This window comes from Entamoeba invadens (assembly GCF_000330505.1).
Source record: "Entamoeba invadens IP1 unplaced genomic scaffold scaff_1105074725897, whole genome shotgun sequence".
Taxonomy (NCBI): Eukaryota; Evosea; order Mastigamoebida; family Endamoebidae; genus Entamoeba; species Entamoeba invadens.
This window is the reverse complement of record NW_004191676.1, coordinates 153778-174024: the sequence shown is the minus strand read 5'-3', so window position 1 is coordinate 174024 and position 20247 is coordinate 153778. Positions and strand designations below refer to the sequence as shown.

The following is a 20247-nucleotide window of genomic DNA, read 5'->3' as shown; positions in this document are numbered from 1 at the left end:
TTTTAAAATAAATTAAAAAATTGTTCATTACTATTCAAATAGTATTTAAATTATAAGTTGAAACCTTGGTACTCGTCGAAACTTTAATCCCACATCTGTAGTGTTTTAAAATAAAAAAGCAAATTGCAAATTATGTAAATGATAAAATAATCTTTTGTTTATTGCTTATTTTTTTATTTAATGGCAATTTTATTTTGGAAGAAAAAAATGTAATAACAAAATAACAAAATAATTAATTCAGATGTTATTAAATTTAACAACAAAAAAATAATTTCAAAAGCAAAAATGAGGCAGTTCAACATATTATTACATGTTTTTTTATTGTGGCAAAATATACTCAGTGGTAAAAAAACATTAATTAAAACAAAAATAAAAATATTATATTTTTTAATATAAACAAATATATTACTGTCTTATAATTATCATTTAACTTTATATGTTATACATTAACTTATACACCCAGATTTTAATTATTAAAATTAAAATATTGTTTATCATTTTGTGCTTTAATTTGAACCAAACTAAAATAATAAACTTTTTACCAACTTGTATTGTATTCGTTGCAATGAAAAATTGCTTTATACTTTCATAATAAACGATAATGTTGTTGTGGATTTCAAATGTTTCGATTGTGGCAAGTTTTGTTATATTCAGTTCACTGTTTTTCAAATGACAAATTAACACAAATTCAAAGAGTTAATTTTATCTAAGTGGTTCGTTGTGTGTCGATTAATTATGGCAATGTTAGCATAATTCACAGAAATCGCTGATGGGCACCATGTAAGTTTTTCATGTTCCATTAATTACAAAATAATCAATAAGAGTAATATGATTAAATTTGTTGAATTAAATGATAATTCAATTAAACAATTAAAATGATAATTATGTCGAAGTAATTTCCAAATTTTATATTTTTGTGTTGGTGAAATAATGAAAAATGTGTCATTTACAATATTATTATATTTTTAAAAAACCACTAAGTATAAAATATAACAAATTTTATTTTTATTTTTGTTTTTTTATATTTTTGTTTATAATGACAGTAACGACTGTATGGTAAATATTCAAACACATAAACAAAAAAGAACACAGCACTTATTTATAAACTCAAATGCTTTATTATGTTTCATCTAAATTATTTTAATTATTTTTGTCCAAAAAAAGAATAAAATTTGTTTAACTGGCTGATTTTTTCTTTTTGTAAAAAATAAATTAGATTCGGACCAGAGTGTCCAAAAAACGTCTAAGTCCCAAGTTAAGGAAAGGTCAAAAAAAAATTGTTTTGAAATAATTGATTTTTTTTCTTTTAGGTTTAATTTATTTTTATGAATGAAAATATATGATGGCTTGGTAAACAATTAATAAATATGTTATTTAAAACAATAAAATTTTACTTAAACAACTTAATTAACAAAAAATAACACTGTTAAGTGTCGTTTTTGTGTGTATGAGTGCGTCAATAATATCGACCCTGTTTAAAAAGACTGGATCGATTATATATATATAAAGGCGAGTCGTCTTGCCTTCATATATACGTAACTAATGTTTTATTTAAAATCGATTCTCGGTATTTTGAAATGAGTAGAAACGAGACTCATTTTAACCTCGAATTTGAGTCTCGTTTGTTCAGAAAGTGTTCTTTTAATTTTTAAGATTATTATGTGTGTTTTACATTTTTTTTGTTCTTGTAGAGAACAGTAAAATAACGGGAAATTTGATAAATTACAAATCTGGTTTTAATAATAGTTCTAACTTTTTTCTTAAATTTTATCAATAAAATATTATATTTTTGATTTAATTGCTTAGTTTTTTCGGGAAATTTCGTAAATGTGTTCATTTTTTACATGTTTTATTATTGTTTTTGTGGATTGCATAATGTGCTTGAAATTGCTAATGTTTTCAATTTTATAATCAAATAATTAATAGTGTTTAATTTAATTTTTAGGGAAAAAATAAGAAAAATTTATGTTCAATTTGATTGTAAATTTTCGGGATAAATTATGGTTATTTTTGTCTCCTTTAAAATTCTATTATTTTTTGATCAAATCGATCAAAAATCCAAATTTTTGGTATTTTTACTCCAAAATCTTTAACTTGGGACTTAAGTGCATTTTTTGGACACTCCGTTCGGACCTAACCCCGTGTAAATTGAAATGTATGCTGCTCTTTAAAGATAAAATGGTTTCTACCTAAAAAATGGTTATTGTCAATGTAGAACTTTTTTTCAAAATAAAAAACATTTTATTCGACATTTTCAACAAAAAGTCAAAATATGTAAATATTATTTTTTGTTTTTAACGCATTTTTGGGATAGTTTATTATAGTATAATAAATATAAGTCGAAATTTTTTAAAACAGCCAATTAAATTAAGAATTACGCTTGAAAAACAAGTTTTTTTATATCAAGATTTTTTATTTTTATTTATTAATCATTATAAAAATGTTTTTATGTGAACTAAAAATAAAATTTGTTTTTTCTGTTTTAACTTTCAAAAAAATCGTTTTTTTTTTATGAATTCGGTCCAAAAAATGTATTTTTTTTGTCAACTCTTCGGCAAATTTTATATCAATTACAACACAAATGTGTAAGATTTTCAAAGCCATCCACACAAAAGTGGTCTATCACGTTAACACTCTTTAATATAAATAACTACTTATTTATTAAAAAGGTAATAGTATATAATAATTAAACCGTACGACTAGACCATTCGTAGAGTATGTCACTTTCTATTTAACAAATAAAATCCACAAAATCGGACTAAGACTTATCATCACTTCAGTGCCAAATGAAGATACTCAGCAATATAATTAGAGATTTTCAAGAAGCATTTGTGGTCTAAGGGCAGAATTCCACCCTTCCAAGGTGGAGATCTGGGTTCGAGTCCCGGCAAATGCATTTTTATCAAATAAAACAATATATTTTTTTGCGTTTGATAAAGTTGGGTCCAACCGGTTTAATATTATCAACTTAATTTTTGTCTATTCAAATGTACTATTTATTTAATTAGATTAGACTTTCAATTTGTTTTAACACGTCTGAGTTTCCTTTTTTTTCTGTTTTATATGAAAAAATAAAAAAGTTGATGATTTATTTTTTTTGCCGAGTGTAAATAATAAAAAAAGAGGAAACCCCGTTTGAGCTCCTTTGTGGCTTTTTATCCTTGTAATTTTAGTAAAATTGATATTCAAATAATAACAAAAATCACTAAGATATTCGAATTATTGTTATTTTGCACCATCTCCGAGTGTTTTATAACTTGTGGCAATTTTCTAAGACGAAGAACGTTTGTAATAAGCGTTTTGTTGCCACTCAAATTGACATTTCGTCAACTTGATTCACATAAATTCATAGAGTGTTATTATCGTAAATATACATACTAACAATTAAAGTTGATAGTATATCTGTTTATTTTTTTAAACAAGATTAACTTTGACAACTGTCGCTAAAATTAAGTATCTTTATCGCAATATTCAACGTTAAACATATTACTTAATTTGATATTGACTTAAAAATTACTAAAAAACACAAACTGTAATTCTTTGAACTTTTTTATATGATCAATGACATCTATTTTATCAAAAACTCGATCAGATATTAACGTTTTGAATTTTGGAGATTATTCAGTGAAATTGTTATTTAAAAAATTTTGTTTTGGTAGTTCGGCAAAATAGTATGTTGTGTTTCAATGGAAAAAAATTTAGACCCACCTATTCATATGAATATTTTTGAGGTTGGTGTAATCATCTGTGGCAATAAATTGTAGTTTTTAATGCCAACATAGTTATTTTATTTTTGGAAAAGTAGTACTTGCTACTATTTATGGGTGGAAATGTGGCATATGAATGTGTTTATAATCATTCCTTTTGTTGTGTGTTGTTTTCACAAGATGTATTTTCTTGACCTTTCGGATCAGTTTGTTGTCGTTAGCCAACATGTAATCATACCATTGAAGGGTTACAATCTTTGGAAACGCTTTTATGATAAATTCGAAAATCGAAGAATATAAAATCTTATCCAACTCTTTAAAAAGAGTTTCAATTTTTAAATTGATTAAAAAGTTGATGTATAGACTCTACATACACTCAAAACACTTTTTTGTTGATTTGTTCAAAAGATTGAGAGAATCTATTGTGTTAATATATCAAAAACTTACATCAAATACGCTTGTTTTATTTTATTCATCTTGTCAATGTTTTTAAGTATGTAAATAAACTATAAAAATACAATTTTTTTAATGTTTTTTTATTAACAGGTTAGATTTTTACCTTGTAATTATTTTAAAATGGAGAAGTAATAAAAGGCAAATTTTAGTTTGGTTTAAAAAAAATAAAAGGGGAAACCTGTTAAAACTTTAAGGCGGTTTTTTTGTCCGCCAACAACTGAAAGAAAACAAATAACAATTGAGAACTAATTTGACTAAAATGTGCCAAATATCAATTTTTGGAAGATATTTAGGGGCTTTCCCACGTTAAGTTGCTCACTTTGAAAAAACAAATATTTTAAAGGCGTGTTGACAACATTTGGATCCGTTTGCCTTTCGAATTTTTTATCAATGAGTGTCGAGAGCAGCAAGTTTTTCAACATAGAGACTATTTCTCTGTTTTTGAATTTCCTAAATTACACAGAACAAAACAAGCTTTACTAACTACGCGTTTATAATTCACGCGTACAATTTATGTGTTCGTATTTTTCGGCGAACTCGTTAATACATTATTATTCTTTTTTAGTTTTTAATTTTGGGGTTTTTTAATTTTTTATTATTTTTAGAATAGTTTCATAAACTACACATTTTTAAATGAGGTTCTTTTTCTGTTTATTTACGATTGTGAAAATATGATACTTTCAATTCGCACCATTTTATATCGAGATTATTTGTCGTTGGATGTTATATAGTGGTTTAATTTAAAAGAAAATCTAATATATTGTGAAGTTGTTGCAAATTTTATTAGTCTGCTTGTATCATTTCATTACTCAAAAAATGTAAATGTATGTGATATTTCTCGAGTATCTGTAATTATATATTAAAGAAGAATGTAAGTCTATTTATTATTTTCTTACAAATACGATCTCGAATTTAAATAACTAATTTATTTATGATCATTTTTTTTCGAGTTTTTTAATGGGCAAATTTTATTATTTGGTTTATAATAAACGAATAGAAATCCTTCTTATAATATTTTCCTGTTAAAACTGTATCATAACACATTGTAATGATGATTTAAACAATACAAAAAATTGTCTAAATCGTTAACTATAGTTTTACCAATTTTTAAAACATTTTAACTCTAAAAAAACCTTTTAATTTTTTTGTTAACAACATGTTAAAACAAATATATATATATTGACATGTATTTGAGATTGCCACGAAGTTGTCTAAAAACTGGATTTTAACCGGTTCTGTTTCAAATGTTTTTGAAAAAAAAAGCTAAATATTTTTTATTAAATTTTTATTATTAAATTAATAACCAGTAAAAAATATATTTTTTGTTATCTTTTTTTGTTGAACTTGCTTATTTATTGCGTTACTGACTTGTTATTAGGTTGTATAACATTTTGATCAGGGTCGGTCAAGATCCAGTTTTTAAACAACTTTGTGGCAATTTCTAATACGTGTCAGTTCATTTTTAGTTTTAGCATATTGTCAACAAAAAAAAATTAAAAGGTTTTTTTTAGAGTTAAAATGTTTTTAAAAATTGGTAAAACTATAGTAAAAGATTGAACAATATTTTGTGTGATCAAAATATGATTATATTGTGTAAAAATTTAGTTTTTAAGACCAATGATTGAAAAGTTAAAAGCATGTGAAACATTACGTTACAAAATTATTTAAATTAAATAACAATATTCACCAATTATAATAACTTGTAAAAACAGAAGATACTTCCAAATAACAAAAATTATTATATATAATTTATGTGATTTTAACATAAAATTTAATATTTTTACAATTGATAGATATTTTTTTTCAAAATGTACTTGAATATGAATTATTTACATAAGTTTTTATTTGTTCATTTACTTCCCTTCTAAAATAAAGTGTCAATGAATCAATCAAATTGTATTATTCTGTATTTTATCAACATTTGCAATAATACAAAACAAACAATGTATTTTTTTCGAATAATGTAAACCATATTATTTTCAAAATACAGTAAAACTTATCTTTAAATTATCTTATAAATGAAAACGATTATTCAAAATATGATAATAATCAGTTAAAATAATAATTACTAATTGAATTGAAAACACACAAATATCAGAGTAGCTGCTTTGAATTTGTTTTGTTTACACACGAATTATATAATTAAATCTTTTTAACGTACAATTATATTAACACAAAGATATATAAATATTGTTGTATTTTGAAGTAATTTAAAAAGAGCATTGTGTTTGATATAAATTATCGTTTTATATTTTTTCATTTTATCTTTTGGTATAAATAATTGTGTTTTGTTATTTTCTTTTTGTTTTTCAAAAATGATTATGTTATTTACCATTTTATTGTTTTTTAAGTTTTTTTCAATAACATAATCATTTGGCCAACCCTGTTTTGATGTTTTGTTCTAGATTTCGACAAATAGACCTTTTGACTGTATTTTTAAAAAACCTAATAAAAGAAACGGGGTCAAATAAACAATCATGTTAGAGAAAAAAAATGAAAAACAATTTTATCAATTCAGAATAACATAAAATAAAGTGAAGTTGTGTATTTTATAACACTTCTTGCAAAATAAAATATCAAATACTCAATATCAATATCAATCAAATTGTAACAATTCATTTATTTAATTAACCTTTGCAAGTCAACTGAATCAACTTTTTTTGTGGAAAGGTGAAAACTGGATAAGATTTATCTTGTTCCCATTTATTATTAAAACAATTAAAAACAAATTCAAAAACACAAAATCGATTGGTTTTCGCACAAACTACTGGTCTTTACAGACCAGTGTTTCCTATTTTCCATGTATTCAAAATGGTCAGTACTTGCTGTTACATACATAAATGTTTCTATTCAAGCTCTTCGGAATATATTATTATTTTATCAATAATTATGATAAATTTATCGGTTTATCATAATTTAAATTAGTTTGTGACACGTCTTTTTTATTAAAGATTATTTTTAGTTCAAATGCAAAATTGAAAAAAGTGACTTATTGAAGTATAAAAACAATGATATAAATTATCCAGTTTTCACTTCGTAATGTTAATATTTATCTAACAATATTTTTATTGTTCATGACTATTTTTGTGATTATTTGAAAATAAAAACTTTACAATTTTATTTTCAAACGCTTCTCCGTTAAAGTGTGTCTCTTTGTAATGAAAATTTTGGTTGAAAATAAACGATTGATAATTTATGTTATTTATTAAAAGTTGATTTAATAAATTATAGTCCAAACAGTTTGCAGTTAAAAAATGTTCCTTATAAATTTTTAATTATTGATATATTAACAATCGGTTATTTGTTGTTAAAAAGGCAATATGTTACGAAAGTGTGTCGTGTAAATGATAAATGTTTGAAGATTTGTTGAAATTTAATTGAATGAACTTTAAATTTATTTAATTTTTTTATTTAGTTAAAAATATAATCAGTTTTACGATTTTTCCATTTGTAAAATATGTTTTTTGAATAATTAATTGATAATTATAATACACATTAATTTGCATTTTAATGTTGTTTCAAAAAATGAATAGCAAAACAATTACAATTGATTAGGGTTAAAACATAACATCAACAAATTAAAAAACTAAAAAACTAAAAAATAAAAAATGCGATTTCCTCATGTGATAATCTTATCAATAATTGTGTTTTGTTTGTTATTTGTATTCTTTATTACACTTGGTATTTTTAAACAAAACAACACCAACAAAATATTTCCAAAACCAGAAACAATGAAAATCACATTTCCCAAATTTAACAATTCGTTCATTGACGTCTCGAAATTCAATTACAATGGCGACTGTGGGAAAGTGTTTTCACACCCTCCAAATAGTGAAAAAGATTATGTTATTGGATCCTTTGATTTTCGTAACAAATGTGTTTCACGTACGATGTGGGATAGTCTTAACTTGGCCCGCTCTTCGATGCCAAATGCGCACATTGTTCTACTATTATTTTCGTTACCAAATCCAAAGTGTACTGATGATTTACCACGTCTTGCCAAGTTAAACATTGAAATACAAAAAGTCGCAAAACCGCCCAGAGAAAACGCCGTGATTGCGCGATACAATTGTTACTACAATTTTATTGAAGCAAATTACAACAAAATTTCAAGAATTATATTTATCGACCCAAAAGATGTCGCATTTTTCAACGATTTTTTCGCGACATTTTCAGAGGACGACATTGGGTGGTTGGTCGAGTGTTTTGGCTTCAAAATACCGGAACAGTGTTACGGGCCATTTTCATATCGATCGCATGCCGAATGGTTAAGATCGTATTTTTCAAAGGAAGTTAGAGATGATTTTGTGAAGAGGAAACTTCCGTCATTGAACGGAGGGTTTGGGTATGGCGGTGTAGAAAAGATGAGAAAAGTGCTTCAAATTTATACATCAAAAATGGATAAGACGAATAAACACTGGGGGTACGACCAAGCACTTTTAAATGTGTTGTATTATAACGGTAGTTTCGATGAGGTTGGCATGAAGAGTATCACATGCGAGCAAAAGTTGTGTTATATTGGACGTTATACAATGGCAGTCAAAGACAAAGTCATATATTATAATAACACACAATGCTCACCTGTCGCAATGCATAAGTTTGATGTTAAATCAACTCAATGGAGATTGGTTTAACTGAATAAGTATAACTATTATATTTATATTCGTTTTAATATGTTTATAAATTGTAAGTACAATATTGTATTGGACTATGGAAAAATTGAATTTCATATTTTATATACAGTAAAAATTCTATCAGTGTGTAGGCCACTTTTGATTGGCCAAAACCACACACAGATAGAGTCACATACCGATAGAATTTTTACTGTACTATTTTAATTATTTTACAAATAAAAAAAATTCAACAAAGTACCTGTTATGAATACTCAACAGCACAATCAAATTTTATTCACTATATGTGGGAAACTGATTTGTGACTTAAGTTTATCTGGTTTTAAAAGTTGATATTTTCAGTAAATAATATCAACATAAACTGCAATGTAATTGATACTGATTTTGGTGGAACACATCGACTGATTTTGGTACCAACGAGTTTAAAAAGTAGTGTTAACAAATCTCTTCAATGGTTTCGAGAAATAAAACAGAACAACAAAAGTTTAATAAGTAAAAGTGAATTAACACGTTCAAAACCGAAACGTTATAATAATAAGTTTTTATTTTTTTACCTAAACCCTTTTTTTGCCTTTATACACAAAACAAATTTTTGAAATTTTTTATTTATTTTATAATCAACTCAAATTTGAATTGTTTATTTTTTGATCACACTTAACATGAAGTGTTAAGTGTTATGTGAAGTAACAACTTCATCTGTTTTTGATGCTACGTTGAGTTTTTTGTGTTAAACAAGAGCAAAGCATCAAAAAGAAAGATGGGGTCCAATGATGGTTTAATATATTTGGTTGTTTTTATATAAAAAGTATATTGTCATTTGATTATAACGATATTGGTGTTTATATTGTCGTTATATTTGTTAATGTGACTATTTGACATTGTTTGTTATTTAGTGGATTGACTAATTAGCCTTTTAATTGTAATGTTGAAACACAATAAAGCGATATGAAATTTCATCCAAAAAGATTATTTTTGATCAATCTTAGGTAATTGAGTTGTAATTTGTTAATTATTTTAAGTAAAATAAAACTGACTATTGGCCGGTTTGGGTTAGAAAGGGTTTTTGGAATAAAATAAAAGAAAAAAATGATTTGAACAATTTTTTCTTTACTTATTTTTCTTCTTAAAAAAAAGCTTTAGGTTATGAAAGTGTTAAGTAAAAATTTAATTTCAATTAGTTTTAACACTCATTATAAATAAAATGTCAATTAAAAAACACCAAATAACATTTCAAATACTCTCGGAATAGTTCGATTATTGTTCTGAATAACTTAATTATAAAAATAATAATATTTAATTATAAATTATAGTACATATTAACACAAACAAAAAAATATAATTAGTTTTTTTTGTTGTTCAACAATTGTTATTGGCAGGATTAATTTTATTCGTTGTTTTTTATACAAAAAGAACTTTAAAATGACTTAAACATCATGTTATGCTTTTTTACAATGTTTATGTTTGCTTTATCCATTGACTGGTGTTGGGAGGGTGACATGTTACAATGTTTTAACGAGAAAAAAGAACATTGCGACTCGTCTTTTGTTTCTTACACAAATGAATCGCTAAGTCTTTTTGGTGGGAATTCACAAATTGTCAGAATAACGTGTACTTCAATCTTAGCATTAGAAATTGATATTCCAAATGATTTGGTTTCAATATGGATTTTATTAAATAACACCAAGCTACTTATCAAAACAAAAAACGAAATGTTGGTCAATAAAAACGTTGAAAATTCTGAATATTTTTTATTTAATGATTTTATGAAAACATCAAAAAACAACACTTCCAATTTAAAAAGTGGAGGAGTTAACTGTGGCGGTTATTATAACAAATATTGCTTAAGTTGTATGAGTGGCAAAATGAGTTGCAAACAATGTGAAGATGGATATAGCCCGATGTATGACATTAATGATGGTTATGATGGTGAAATTGTTCAATGTGCAAACGTACTGACAACAACACAGTATTGGTGGTGTGGCACTGACAACGAAAATTATTTGGATTCAAATAAAAAATGTAGAGTACAAAACTGCTATAGTGGAGATGTTGCTGGGTCGAAAGGAACTGCAGGTACTTGTAAACAATGCAAGAATGATTACACAAACTATTACGACAATTATTGCCACATATGCGAACGTGGTAAATATTATGATGGTCACGACTGTGTAAATTGTCGAAGTCGATGCCTCACCTGTTTGTATAAAGATAAATGTACATCTTGCAATTCTAAATACTCAAATAACTATTATGGGTTTTGTTACAAATGTGAAAAGGGATTTTATTTCGATATCGATGTTTGTAATAAATGTATGAATGAATGTGGTTTATGTTCTTCAAAGGAAAAATGTGATATTTGCATCAATGGTTATTACATTTATGATAATTCTTGTTTTGTTTGTCCAGAGGGGTGTTCTACGTGTTATTACGAGTCGGGACAAATTTATTGTGAAACGTGTTTGATTGGATATTACTTAGATTTATACTCTTGTAAAAAATGTATAAATTGTTTGAGATGTAAATCAGATACAGTTTGTATAAAAGGGACGTGTTCAGAAGGTTATTATGAGAAACAAGTTTATAATTATGTTCAATATTATTATGAATATCAATGTATTGCTTGCAAAGAAGGATGTTTAACTTGTACTTCTGATGAGTGTTTGATGTGTAAAACGGGGTTTTACCTTCAAAGTGGTGTTTGTGTAACATGTCCTAACACGTGTTCTTTGTGTTCCACGACAAGTGCAGAATGTATAGAGTGCCAGCAAAACTACGTGTTCCAAAATCCCAAAACAATCGAATGTGATTTGTGTTCTTCTTTTGATATAAATTGCAAAACATGTGATTCAAGTTTTCTTAGAAGGTGTTATGAGTGTCAAAGTGGGTATTATCCATCTTCTTCAACTAACATGTGTATCAAATGTTCTTTAACATGTGAATCGAATGGGTGTAACACTGTCACTGGAGAATGTCAGACATGTGCTGACAATTACACAATAACATCAACTCCAGGTGTAGACTGTGGTTTATGTTCTGATTTTGATTCCAATTGCGAAACATGTTTAAAAACAACAAGAAAATGCAACAAATGTAAAGCTAGTTATTACCCACAAACTGTTTCACCATTTATGTGTCAACAATGTGATGAGACTTGTGGAAACAAATGTGATCAAGAATACGGGTATTGTACTTCGTGCAAACTTGGTTATGTTTTAAAACTTGATAAACAGTCTTTAATATGTGAGTCTTGTCAATCATTTGATCCTATTTGTCAGACATGTGCTTCAAACGGAGAGAGAAAGTGTATAACTTGTAAAGATATAACAGACCTGCCAGTAATGGGACTTGCATCAAATGTGATTCAACCTGTTTGGACAACTGTGATGGAACAAATGGAATTTGTACCAAATGCGTGAGTAGCTATGTTCCTTATTACCCAACACAATCAACTTGTCAAAAATGTTCTAATTTTGACACTAATTGTATTCAATGTGCTGAGAACGACACCCGCACTTGTATAAATTGCACAAACAAGATGTACCCATTTAAACAAAAAATTGGCGATGTTATTTGTGTCAACTGTGACTCAACGTGTGCCGATTGTGACACTACAAATGGTAACTGTAAAAAGTGTTCAACAGCAAATTGGGTTGTTACAGAACCAATGTCGATACAATGCGAAATGTGTTCCACTTTTGATTCGAATTGCGTGACGTGTTCTGTTGACTCAAGTCGTGTTTGTACAACATGTAAAAGCGGTCTTCGTCCAAACACAACAAGTGGGAAGTGTGTTGGGTGTGGGTTGCACTGTGCATCTGGTGCGTGTGACCCAACGAGTGGGATTTGCAACCAGTGTGATACAAATTACGTGTTTCAAAGCACAAAGACTGACCAATGTGAGAGCTGTTCGACATTTGACGCCAATTGCATCACATGCGCATCAGACTCAACTAGGAAGTGCAAACAATGCAACACGGGGTATTACCCAAAGACATTTGATGACTACATGTGCCAGAGCTGTGATGCAACATGTGGTGGAAAGTGCGATACAACAACAGGAGTATGTGCTGGGTGCACAAGTGGATCTGTGCCAACATCACCAATCACCAATAAATGTGTCATGTGCAGAACTTTTGACCCTAACCTTGCAAAATGTGTTAGTGATAAGAGAGAGTGCAATGTGTGATAGTGGGATGTATCCAAACACAAACGGGATATGCACTCTGTGTGACGCAACATGCAATGGGCAATGCAACACGTCAACTGGTGTCTGCACAAGCTGTATTACAAACAACGTCTTCACTGATCCACCAGGCAAAGTGTGTGTTGCCTGCAATTCATTTGACACAAATTGCATCACCTGTTCACCAAACTTTTCAAGGAAGTGCAAAGTGTGTGCAATTGGGTTCTATCCCGATGAAACATCTGGCAAATGTGTTGCATGTTTTACGATACCAAATTGCAACGCATGTTCATCCGATGCAAAGAAGTGTTTGACATGCAAAGATCCGTTTATCCAGAAGAGTGGTGGTTGTGAAAGCTGTCCAATTGGCGAATACAAGTTCAGCGAAACAACATGCTCAAAGTGTTACAACACAATCGACAATTGCAACACATGTGATACAATCGCTGTTGGCAAAGCAAGATGTAACTTGTGCATTTCCCCTTACGTTTTGAATGACACAAAATGTGAATTGTGCCAACCAAATAAATATTATGACAACACAACAGGCACCCCAAGTTGTGTTAAGAACAATATTAACTGTGACATATTACAAAACAAAGAAAGTTGTCTGGACTGCAGTGACACTTTCTTTGTTTCCAACTCACAATGTGTTTCATCTGGTAGTTGTGAATCACTGACTTTAACTTCGTGTGACTGTTCAGACCAAATATCAATCAACTCAAAATGTACAGCTAAAATGGATCGCTGTAAATACCAGAAATCAGAGAAGGGCATTTCGACGTGTATTACATGTGATGATGATAATATTCTGAACAACGGTGGTGTGTGTGAACAACAGAGTGTGTATGGGTTGGTGAGAAATGGAGTTGCTTTTGGTTGTAAAGCAGGAACGTATTTGACAAAACAAAACACGTGTGACAGTTGTGGTGTATCAAATGCAGTTTGTTCAACTCAAAACAAATATTTGACATGTGGCGATTCAACAATACTTGATGTACAACAGATGGCGTGCACTACCGATACACAATGCAACTCGGTTGTCGATGGGCTGTGTGTGCAATGCAAAGAAAATGACATGGAAATTAGCAAAGGAAAGTGTTCGAAATGCGAGACTGAAAACTGTGATATCTGTGTTGGAGGAACGTGTCAAATATGCAAAGTGAATTACTTGATGTACAGCACTAATCGGTGTGTAAACAAGGAACAAGTCAACTGTAAACGCACAAGTCAGAGTGGGTGTGCGCAATGTGAGGCTGGGTATTACCAAGTTGACACAAAGAACATTGAAGGCAAGTACGACTTCTGCACAAAAGCGGATGTTGAGTTGCACTGCAAATACTACTCACTCAACACCACAAAATGCATTGAGTGCCAAGACGCATTCAACATGAAAGATGGTGTGTGTGCTGAACAATTTGATGATCTCAATAAAGTCAACGAAACAAAGACGTCAGTGTACAACATGAAAAGTGCACTGAAAACACAAGAAGAAGTCGACTGTTTGACACGAAACAACAAAGGATGCCAGCGATGTCCAAATGGGTATTACCTGAACAAAAACAGTTGTGAGAAGTGTTTGAATGACTGTCTGAGTTGCTACAATGCAACATATTGCACCACATGTAACAGTGGGTACTTTCTTGACTTGTCTATGAAATGCCAAACACTTGGTGGATTGGCCAAAAAGTGTGAAGTGACATTACCCGCTGGTGGCGGATGTGCTATTTGCAAAGTTGGGTATTACAAAGTCGAGAAAGATTGTGATGCATGTGACGAGTCGTGTGATATGTGTTTGAAGAAAGATGAGTGTTTGTCATGTAAAGATGGGTACTTCAAAATTCAAAGTGAATCAAACAAATTATGTTCATCAAACACAACACTCTCAAACTGTTTACAATCAAATCTCGTGGGGTGTTTACTTTGTAATGAGTCTTATTATTTACAAAATGGACGTTGTTTCTCATGCAAAGAGAGTTGTGCGACCTGTGTAAATAGTGAAGAGTGTTTATCCTGTGGAGTCGATGAAGTTTTAGTGAAAGGAAGTTGTGTCGATTATCGCACGGTATCACATTGTACATCAGCAGACAACTCGAAGTGTACTTCATGTGAAGGGAGTAACAAAGTTACAGATGATGGTGAGAGTTGTGTTTCTAAGACGAATTATGGAATAGTTATTGGTATACCTGTAGCCATCTTTATCTTCTTCATAATCATTATCGCATTGATATTAGTAGTTGTCTACCTCCTCATATTAAGTCGAAAAGAGAAGAAGAAAATGAAAAACATCTGTGTCTTTGAAATGAAGCGATCGAACATTGAAATGGTTCAAATCAATTCAGTTCTATCTTCAAATAAGAAGTTGATTAAATTCAATTTAGAGGATGACTCTGCTATTCCAGTAGATTCAGAGACCCGCGACTTAATATGTATTGGAAACACCACAAAACACAACATGAAAGTCCAATTTAGTGTATTAGAAGGGTGTGACCACTATGAAATACGAACGGTGCCTACTTTAATTACTTTAAAAAGAGGAGAAGCTTGTGAATTTGAGATATTCATCAAGCCGTTGTGTTCATGTCATTTAAAAGAAGACATTATGGTCATTGCACTTGACATAGAAACTGGTGTACAATATAACGAGAAGATCAAAGTCGAGACGTCCACTGCGAACTCCACAAAATTGGATTATCATGAGTTGATCGATGAGAAGAAGCTTGGTGAAGGCTCTTTTGGTATCGTTTACAAAGGAAAATACCACGAAAAGACAGTGGCGATCAAGAAGATGAAGAATGCACAAGCGACAAAGAGTGCAATAGAGGAGTTTACAAAGGAAGTTGCCATGTTGGACAAATTTAGAAGTGATTACATCATCCACTTCTATGGAGCGTGTTACATACCAAGTCATGTGTGTATGGTCACTGAATTTGCGGAACATGGAAGTTTGGCTGATATGTTTAATAAAGAGAAACAAATAGCAGACAAGATGAAGGTGAAGATCATCTTAGATGCTACTTATGGCATCAAATATTTACACGAAAATGGCATCTTACACAGAGACATCAAACCAGATAATATTCTTGTTATCACGTTGGAAGAGAACATCAAGGCTAATGGCAAATTGACAGATTTCGGGTCATCTAGAAACGTCAATCAAATGATGACTAACATGACTTTCACAAAAGGTATCGGTACTCCTAAGTATATGGCTCCTGAAGTCTTGAACAAACAACACTATAAGATGTCGTCTGATGTGTATTCTTTAGGAGTCACGTTTTATGAAGCACTTATATGGGGTGAAGCATTCCCAAAACAAAGGTTCAATTTTGCTTGGAGTATCGCAGACTTTGTAACAAGTGGAAAAAGACTGGAATGCCTTGATAATATGAACCAAGACGCTTACAACATTATTTCAAAGATGTGGGAAAATAAAGCTGATAAGAGAATTAATATTGAAAAAGTAGCAGAACAACTCCAGACGCTTCTTGATTCGTTTTAAGTCTAAATTACTGGGTTTTGTGTTTATTATAATTATAATATTATTTATTATAATATATAATATTTAAATATTATAATAAATAATATAATTATTATAATATTATTAAAAATTATTAAACTTCTATTAATTAATTAATTATTAATTGTAAAGCATAATCAATAATAACAACATCACGAGAACAAAAAATATCTCTGTTACAATGTTTACACTTATAGAAACCGCCGTGCAGACCTTACATTCTTCTGAGAGGCATGGCAATTCATATTGTTCTTCACAAGTAACATACTTTCCTTTTTCAACATACTTTCTTTCATCACATTTAGTATAAAAACATCTGCCGAGCACTTGGTCGTAACTTGTCATATCCCTCTCACACTGTTTGTAAGTGTCACTGATTGTGTCGATAAATTGATTTTCGTTGCATCCCAAATTCTTCACTTTCAGCGCAATGAAAGTGGATTTTTTTTATGTAATAGTTTATTATCATTAGAATAATTATATTTATACTATAACTATTGATTAACAAAACTAATAATAATAGTAAAATATATAATGTTATTTTGTTATTTATTTTAAAACTAAAAATATTATAAAAATTTGTTTTAATTAATAAAACAAAGTAAAATATAATTTAATTGAATAATTTTATTATTTAAATAATTTTAAATTAATAAAACATAAAGATTGTTATTCACTAAGTTTTCAATTCCCACCATTTTCAATAATTATTAAGTCAGTTTATTAATTATTTAGTCAAAATTTTAATTATTTCGTCACATATTTTAATTAAACACCACCTACAATTATAAGTCCAGCATAATTAATGAATAGACCATGCAAAAAAAAATTATTAATACCATCACAAATAATTTCAATATTGTAATTTTTATATTTCATTCACAAAAATAAATAGACGCACCACAAACTTATATTTTCACACAAGGTGAAGCAAGTCCTCTGTTCATGGTTCGGCAAAAATTCCCTTTCAAGAAAAAAAGACTGAAATATCATTTTTTTTCGGCAAAATTGCTGTATGGCAAAAAAAGAAAAAATAACTTATTTATAAATTCGGGTTATTACATAACAATAAAAATCTTCTCAAAATAGATGACAGTAAAAATAACTTTTTGGTAAAAATATAGATTTAAAAATAAAATATTCATAACCAAACAAACTATATATTATAAATTTTAAACTTTTATTAATTTATTAATAATAATAACATTTTTAATTTAAATCGAATTGAAATTTCAGTTTATTATTTTAAACTATAATAATTACTTAAATAAAAAAATTAAGTTTTTAGAAAACTATTATATAATTATAAATTATATTAAAAATCTGACATACTTATGTTATAATTAGGGTGCGCAACAGTTGACAAAATAATTGCTGTTTGCCCGTTTTTTAACACAAAAAAAATACTTTGCTTTAATTGTTTTATTTTTACAACTAATCGCGATCTACAAAAACTCGTCAACTGAAATTTTATTTAAAAGATCTGCCATAACAACCAAAAAATCAAAGCCAAAAAATCGAACAAAAAAATATTTGTTTTGTTATTATGCATTTTAGTTTTATAAATTTCATTTTTGCTTTAAATCTTTAACATGTTCATGTTCCATTTTTTTGTTTTATAAAAAGTCTTTTATTGTAAAAAACTATTAGTTTTGCAAATTGTATTCAAAAAACAAACAGAAAAAAACCATTAGCATTAACAACAACATTTTTTGCAACGATCTTAGCAAATTAACATTTATAGTTATTTTTAATTAATGAATACTATTTTAACAAATAAAATGCAAAGAACATTTTAGCGTTTTTATTTGAAGATTGCTAAACAATAAAATGGTTTAAATTAATTAAAAGTACTAATTAAATCTTACATAAAACAACATCACTTTCCACAAACAAAAAAGTTTGTGATAAAACAAAGAATATACTTGACATAAATTTGAATAAACACGATAATTGAGTTGGTTATTTCAAGATTTGTTATAAATAGATTTATAGTTTAAAATTGCACTATTTTAAAACCGAAAATGTGCAAAACCAATTTATAATCAAAAATTATCATTTTTTAATCCTTATATCCCGAAAAAACATTTGAAATTCGAATAAATATCGTAAATCAACATTAAATAATTGTGTGAAATAACACACAAATTTCTTGTTATATTTGGAATAAAAATTCAAAAATAAGTAATTACTTATTACTATAAATAACTTTGCCGCCTTGCATTTGATTTGACGAAAAAATGCAAAAATCTGCCTCATCATCAGAACTCGAAAAATAAAACAAATTTTCAAACAGGGAAGTTATCACCATTGGAAACGAGAGATTCAGATGACCAAAAGCACTCTTCCCTCCATCCCAATCTAATGAGGTTTCTCACTCCCAAACTCCTCAGAATTGATCTTGCTGGTCGTGATCTCACTGACTACCTCATGAAGATCTTGACTGAGAGATGTTATGCTTTCATTACAACTGCTGAAAGAGAAATTGTCAGAGACATCAATGAGAAGCTCTGCCATGTCGCTCTTGACTTCGACGAAGAAATACAAAGGCTGCCTCATCATCAGAACTCGAGAAGTCACATTAACTTCCAAATGGTCAATTCATCACAATTGGCAACAAGAGATTCAGATGTCCAGAAGCACACCACTAGCCATCATTCCTTGGTATGGAAGCATCAGGTATCCACGAGACAATTTACAACTCAATCATGAAATGCGATGTCGATATCAGAAACCAGTTATTTTAAGCATCATCTCCTATGATTGAATTTAATGTACCCAGGCATTAACTACAGACATGAGAAGGAGAAAGTTGCATATGAGAAATGAAATGGCATAATCAAGGCTGTTCATTCTTGGCTCAATTTAATTATATTTGTGTAGGTGTTTATTTGGTTTGATTTTAATATTATTATTGTTATAATCTATCATAAAATATATAATAAATTTACTATCGTTTTTATTATTCACAAGTGATATATTATAGTTTATTTATAATTAATATTACTATACAATTTATTATTCTTTTGTCACGCATTGTATAATGTATCCAAAACCGCTATTTTTTCTCGACTTAAATTGATGTTTTATTGTGTTGTTTTACCATATAAGATAATTAATTTAATGTTATTGTTGTGTTAGATGAATAACAAACAAAATTAATAGTAAGCATTGGGTTTTTATCGTAATATTTTGATGTTATTTGGTTCTCTAAGTATTTTTAGTTTGAGTGGAATCCATTTTTTATTTCAACAACAATATTTTTGTTGTGTTTTTATTTTATTTCGGTTTGAACCAATCTTATTGGTTATATCAAACCCACTAATTTGCACACTTTTTAAGTGTTTTTTATATTGTTTTTTAAAAAACTTAAATATTTGATAATATGATTTAATCAATTTTTATTACCATTTTTATTTGTTTACAAAAACAGTTCATTTTCGTATTATTTATATTACTAATATTAATTTGTTAAATTATATATTTTATTGATTGAAGGACAAATCTTTAACAAAAACCAATTAATTTGAGTTAATGAATGATGAAATGTTTTATAAATAATTCAAAAGTTTGAATTTGAGTTGAACTATTTTATAGAAAAAGTCAAAAAGCGTTCTAAATTGTTCATGAAAAGTCGCCATTATTTTCATTTTTTGGAAAAGTGAAATTATTTTTTGAAATTTTTTTCTGAAAAAAAAATAAAAAAATAAAAAATTTTCAGTCCTCGAAGGGTTAATAAATAATTATTAT

The 20247-nt window shown here is 28.4% G+C and overlaps 4 protein-coding genes across 4 annotated transcripts; all 4 read left to right on the top strand.

Moving 5' to 3' along the window:
* Positions 1-7771: 7771 nt before the first annotated feature.
* EIN_347170 (hypothetical protein) lies at positions 7772-8797 on the top strand (the record flags this gene model as incomplete). The annotated part of the gene is made up of 1 exon (XM_004183328.1): positions 7772-8797. One exon carries the CDS (start codon positions 7772-7774, stop codon positions 8795-8797), a length of 1026 nt encoding a protein of 341 aa, XP_004183376.1.
* A 1430-nt stretch (positions 8798-10227) lies between these two features.
* EIN_347160 (hypothetical protein) lies at positions 10228-12210 on the top strand (the record flags this gene model as incomplete). Its single annotated transcript, XM_004183327.1, has 1 exon — positions 10228-12210. One exon carries the CDS (start codon positions 10228-10230, stop codon positions 12208-12210), a length of 1983 nt encoding a protein of 660 aa, XP_004183375.1.
* A 119-nt stretch (positions 12211-12329) lies between these two features.
* On the top strand, positions 12330-16479 carry EIN_347150 (protein serine/threonine kinase, putative; the record flags this gene model as incomplete). Its single annotated transcript, XM_004183326.1, has 2 exons — positions 12330-12865; positions 12963-16479. The coding sequence occupies 2 exons, from the start codon at positions 12330-12332 to the stop codon at positions 16477-16479; spliced, it is 4053 nt and encodes a 1350-aa protein (XP_004183374.1).
* A 2382-nt stretch (positions 16480-18861) lies between these two features.
* EIN_347140 (actin, putative) lies at positions 18862-19209 on the top strand (the record flags this gene model as incomplete). The annotated part of the gene is made up of 1 exon (XM_004183325.1): positions 18862-19209. The coding sequence occupies one exon, from the start codon at positions 18862-18864 to the stop codon at positions 19207-19209; it is 348 nt and encodes a 115-aa protein (XP_004183373.1).
* Between the last annotated feature and the right edge of the window lie 1038 nt (positions 19210-20247).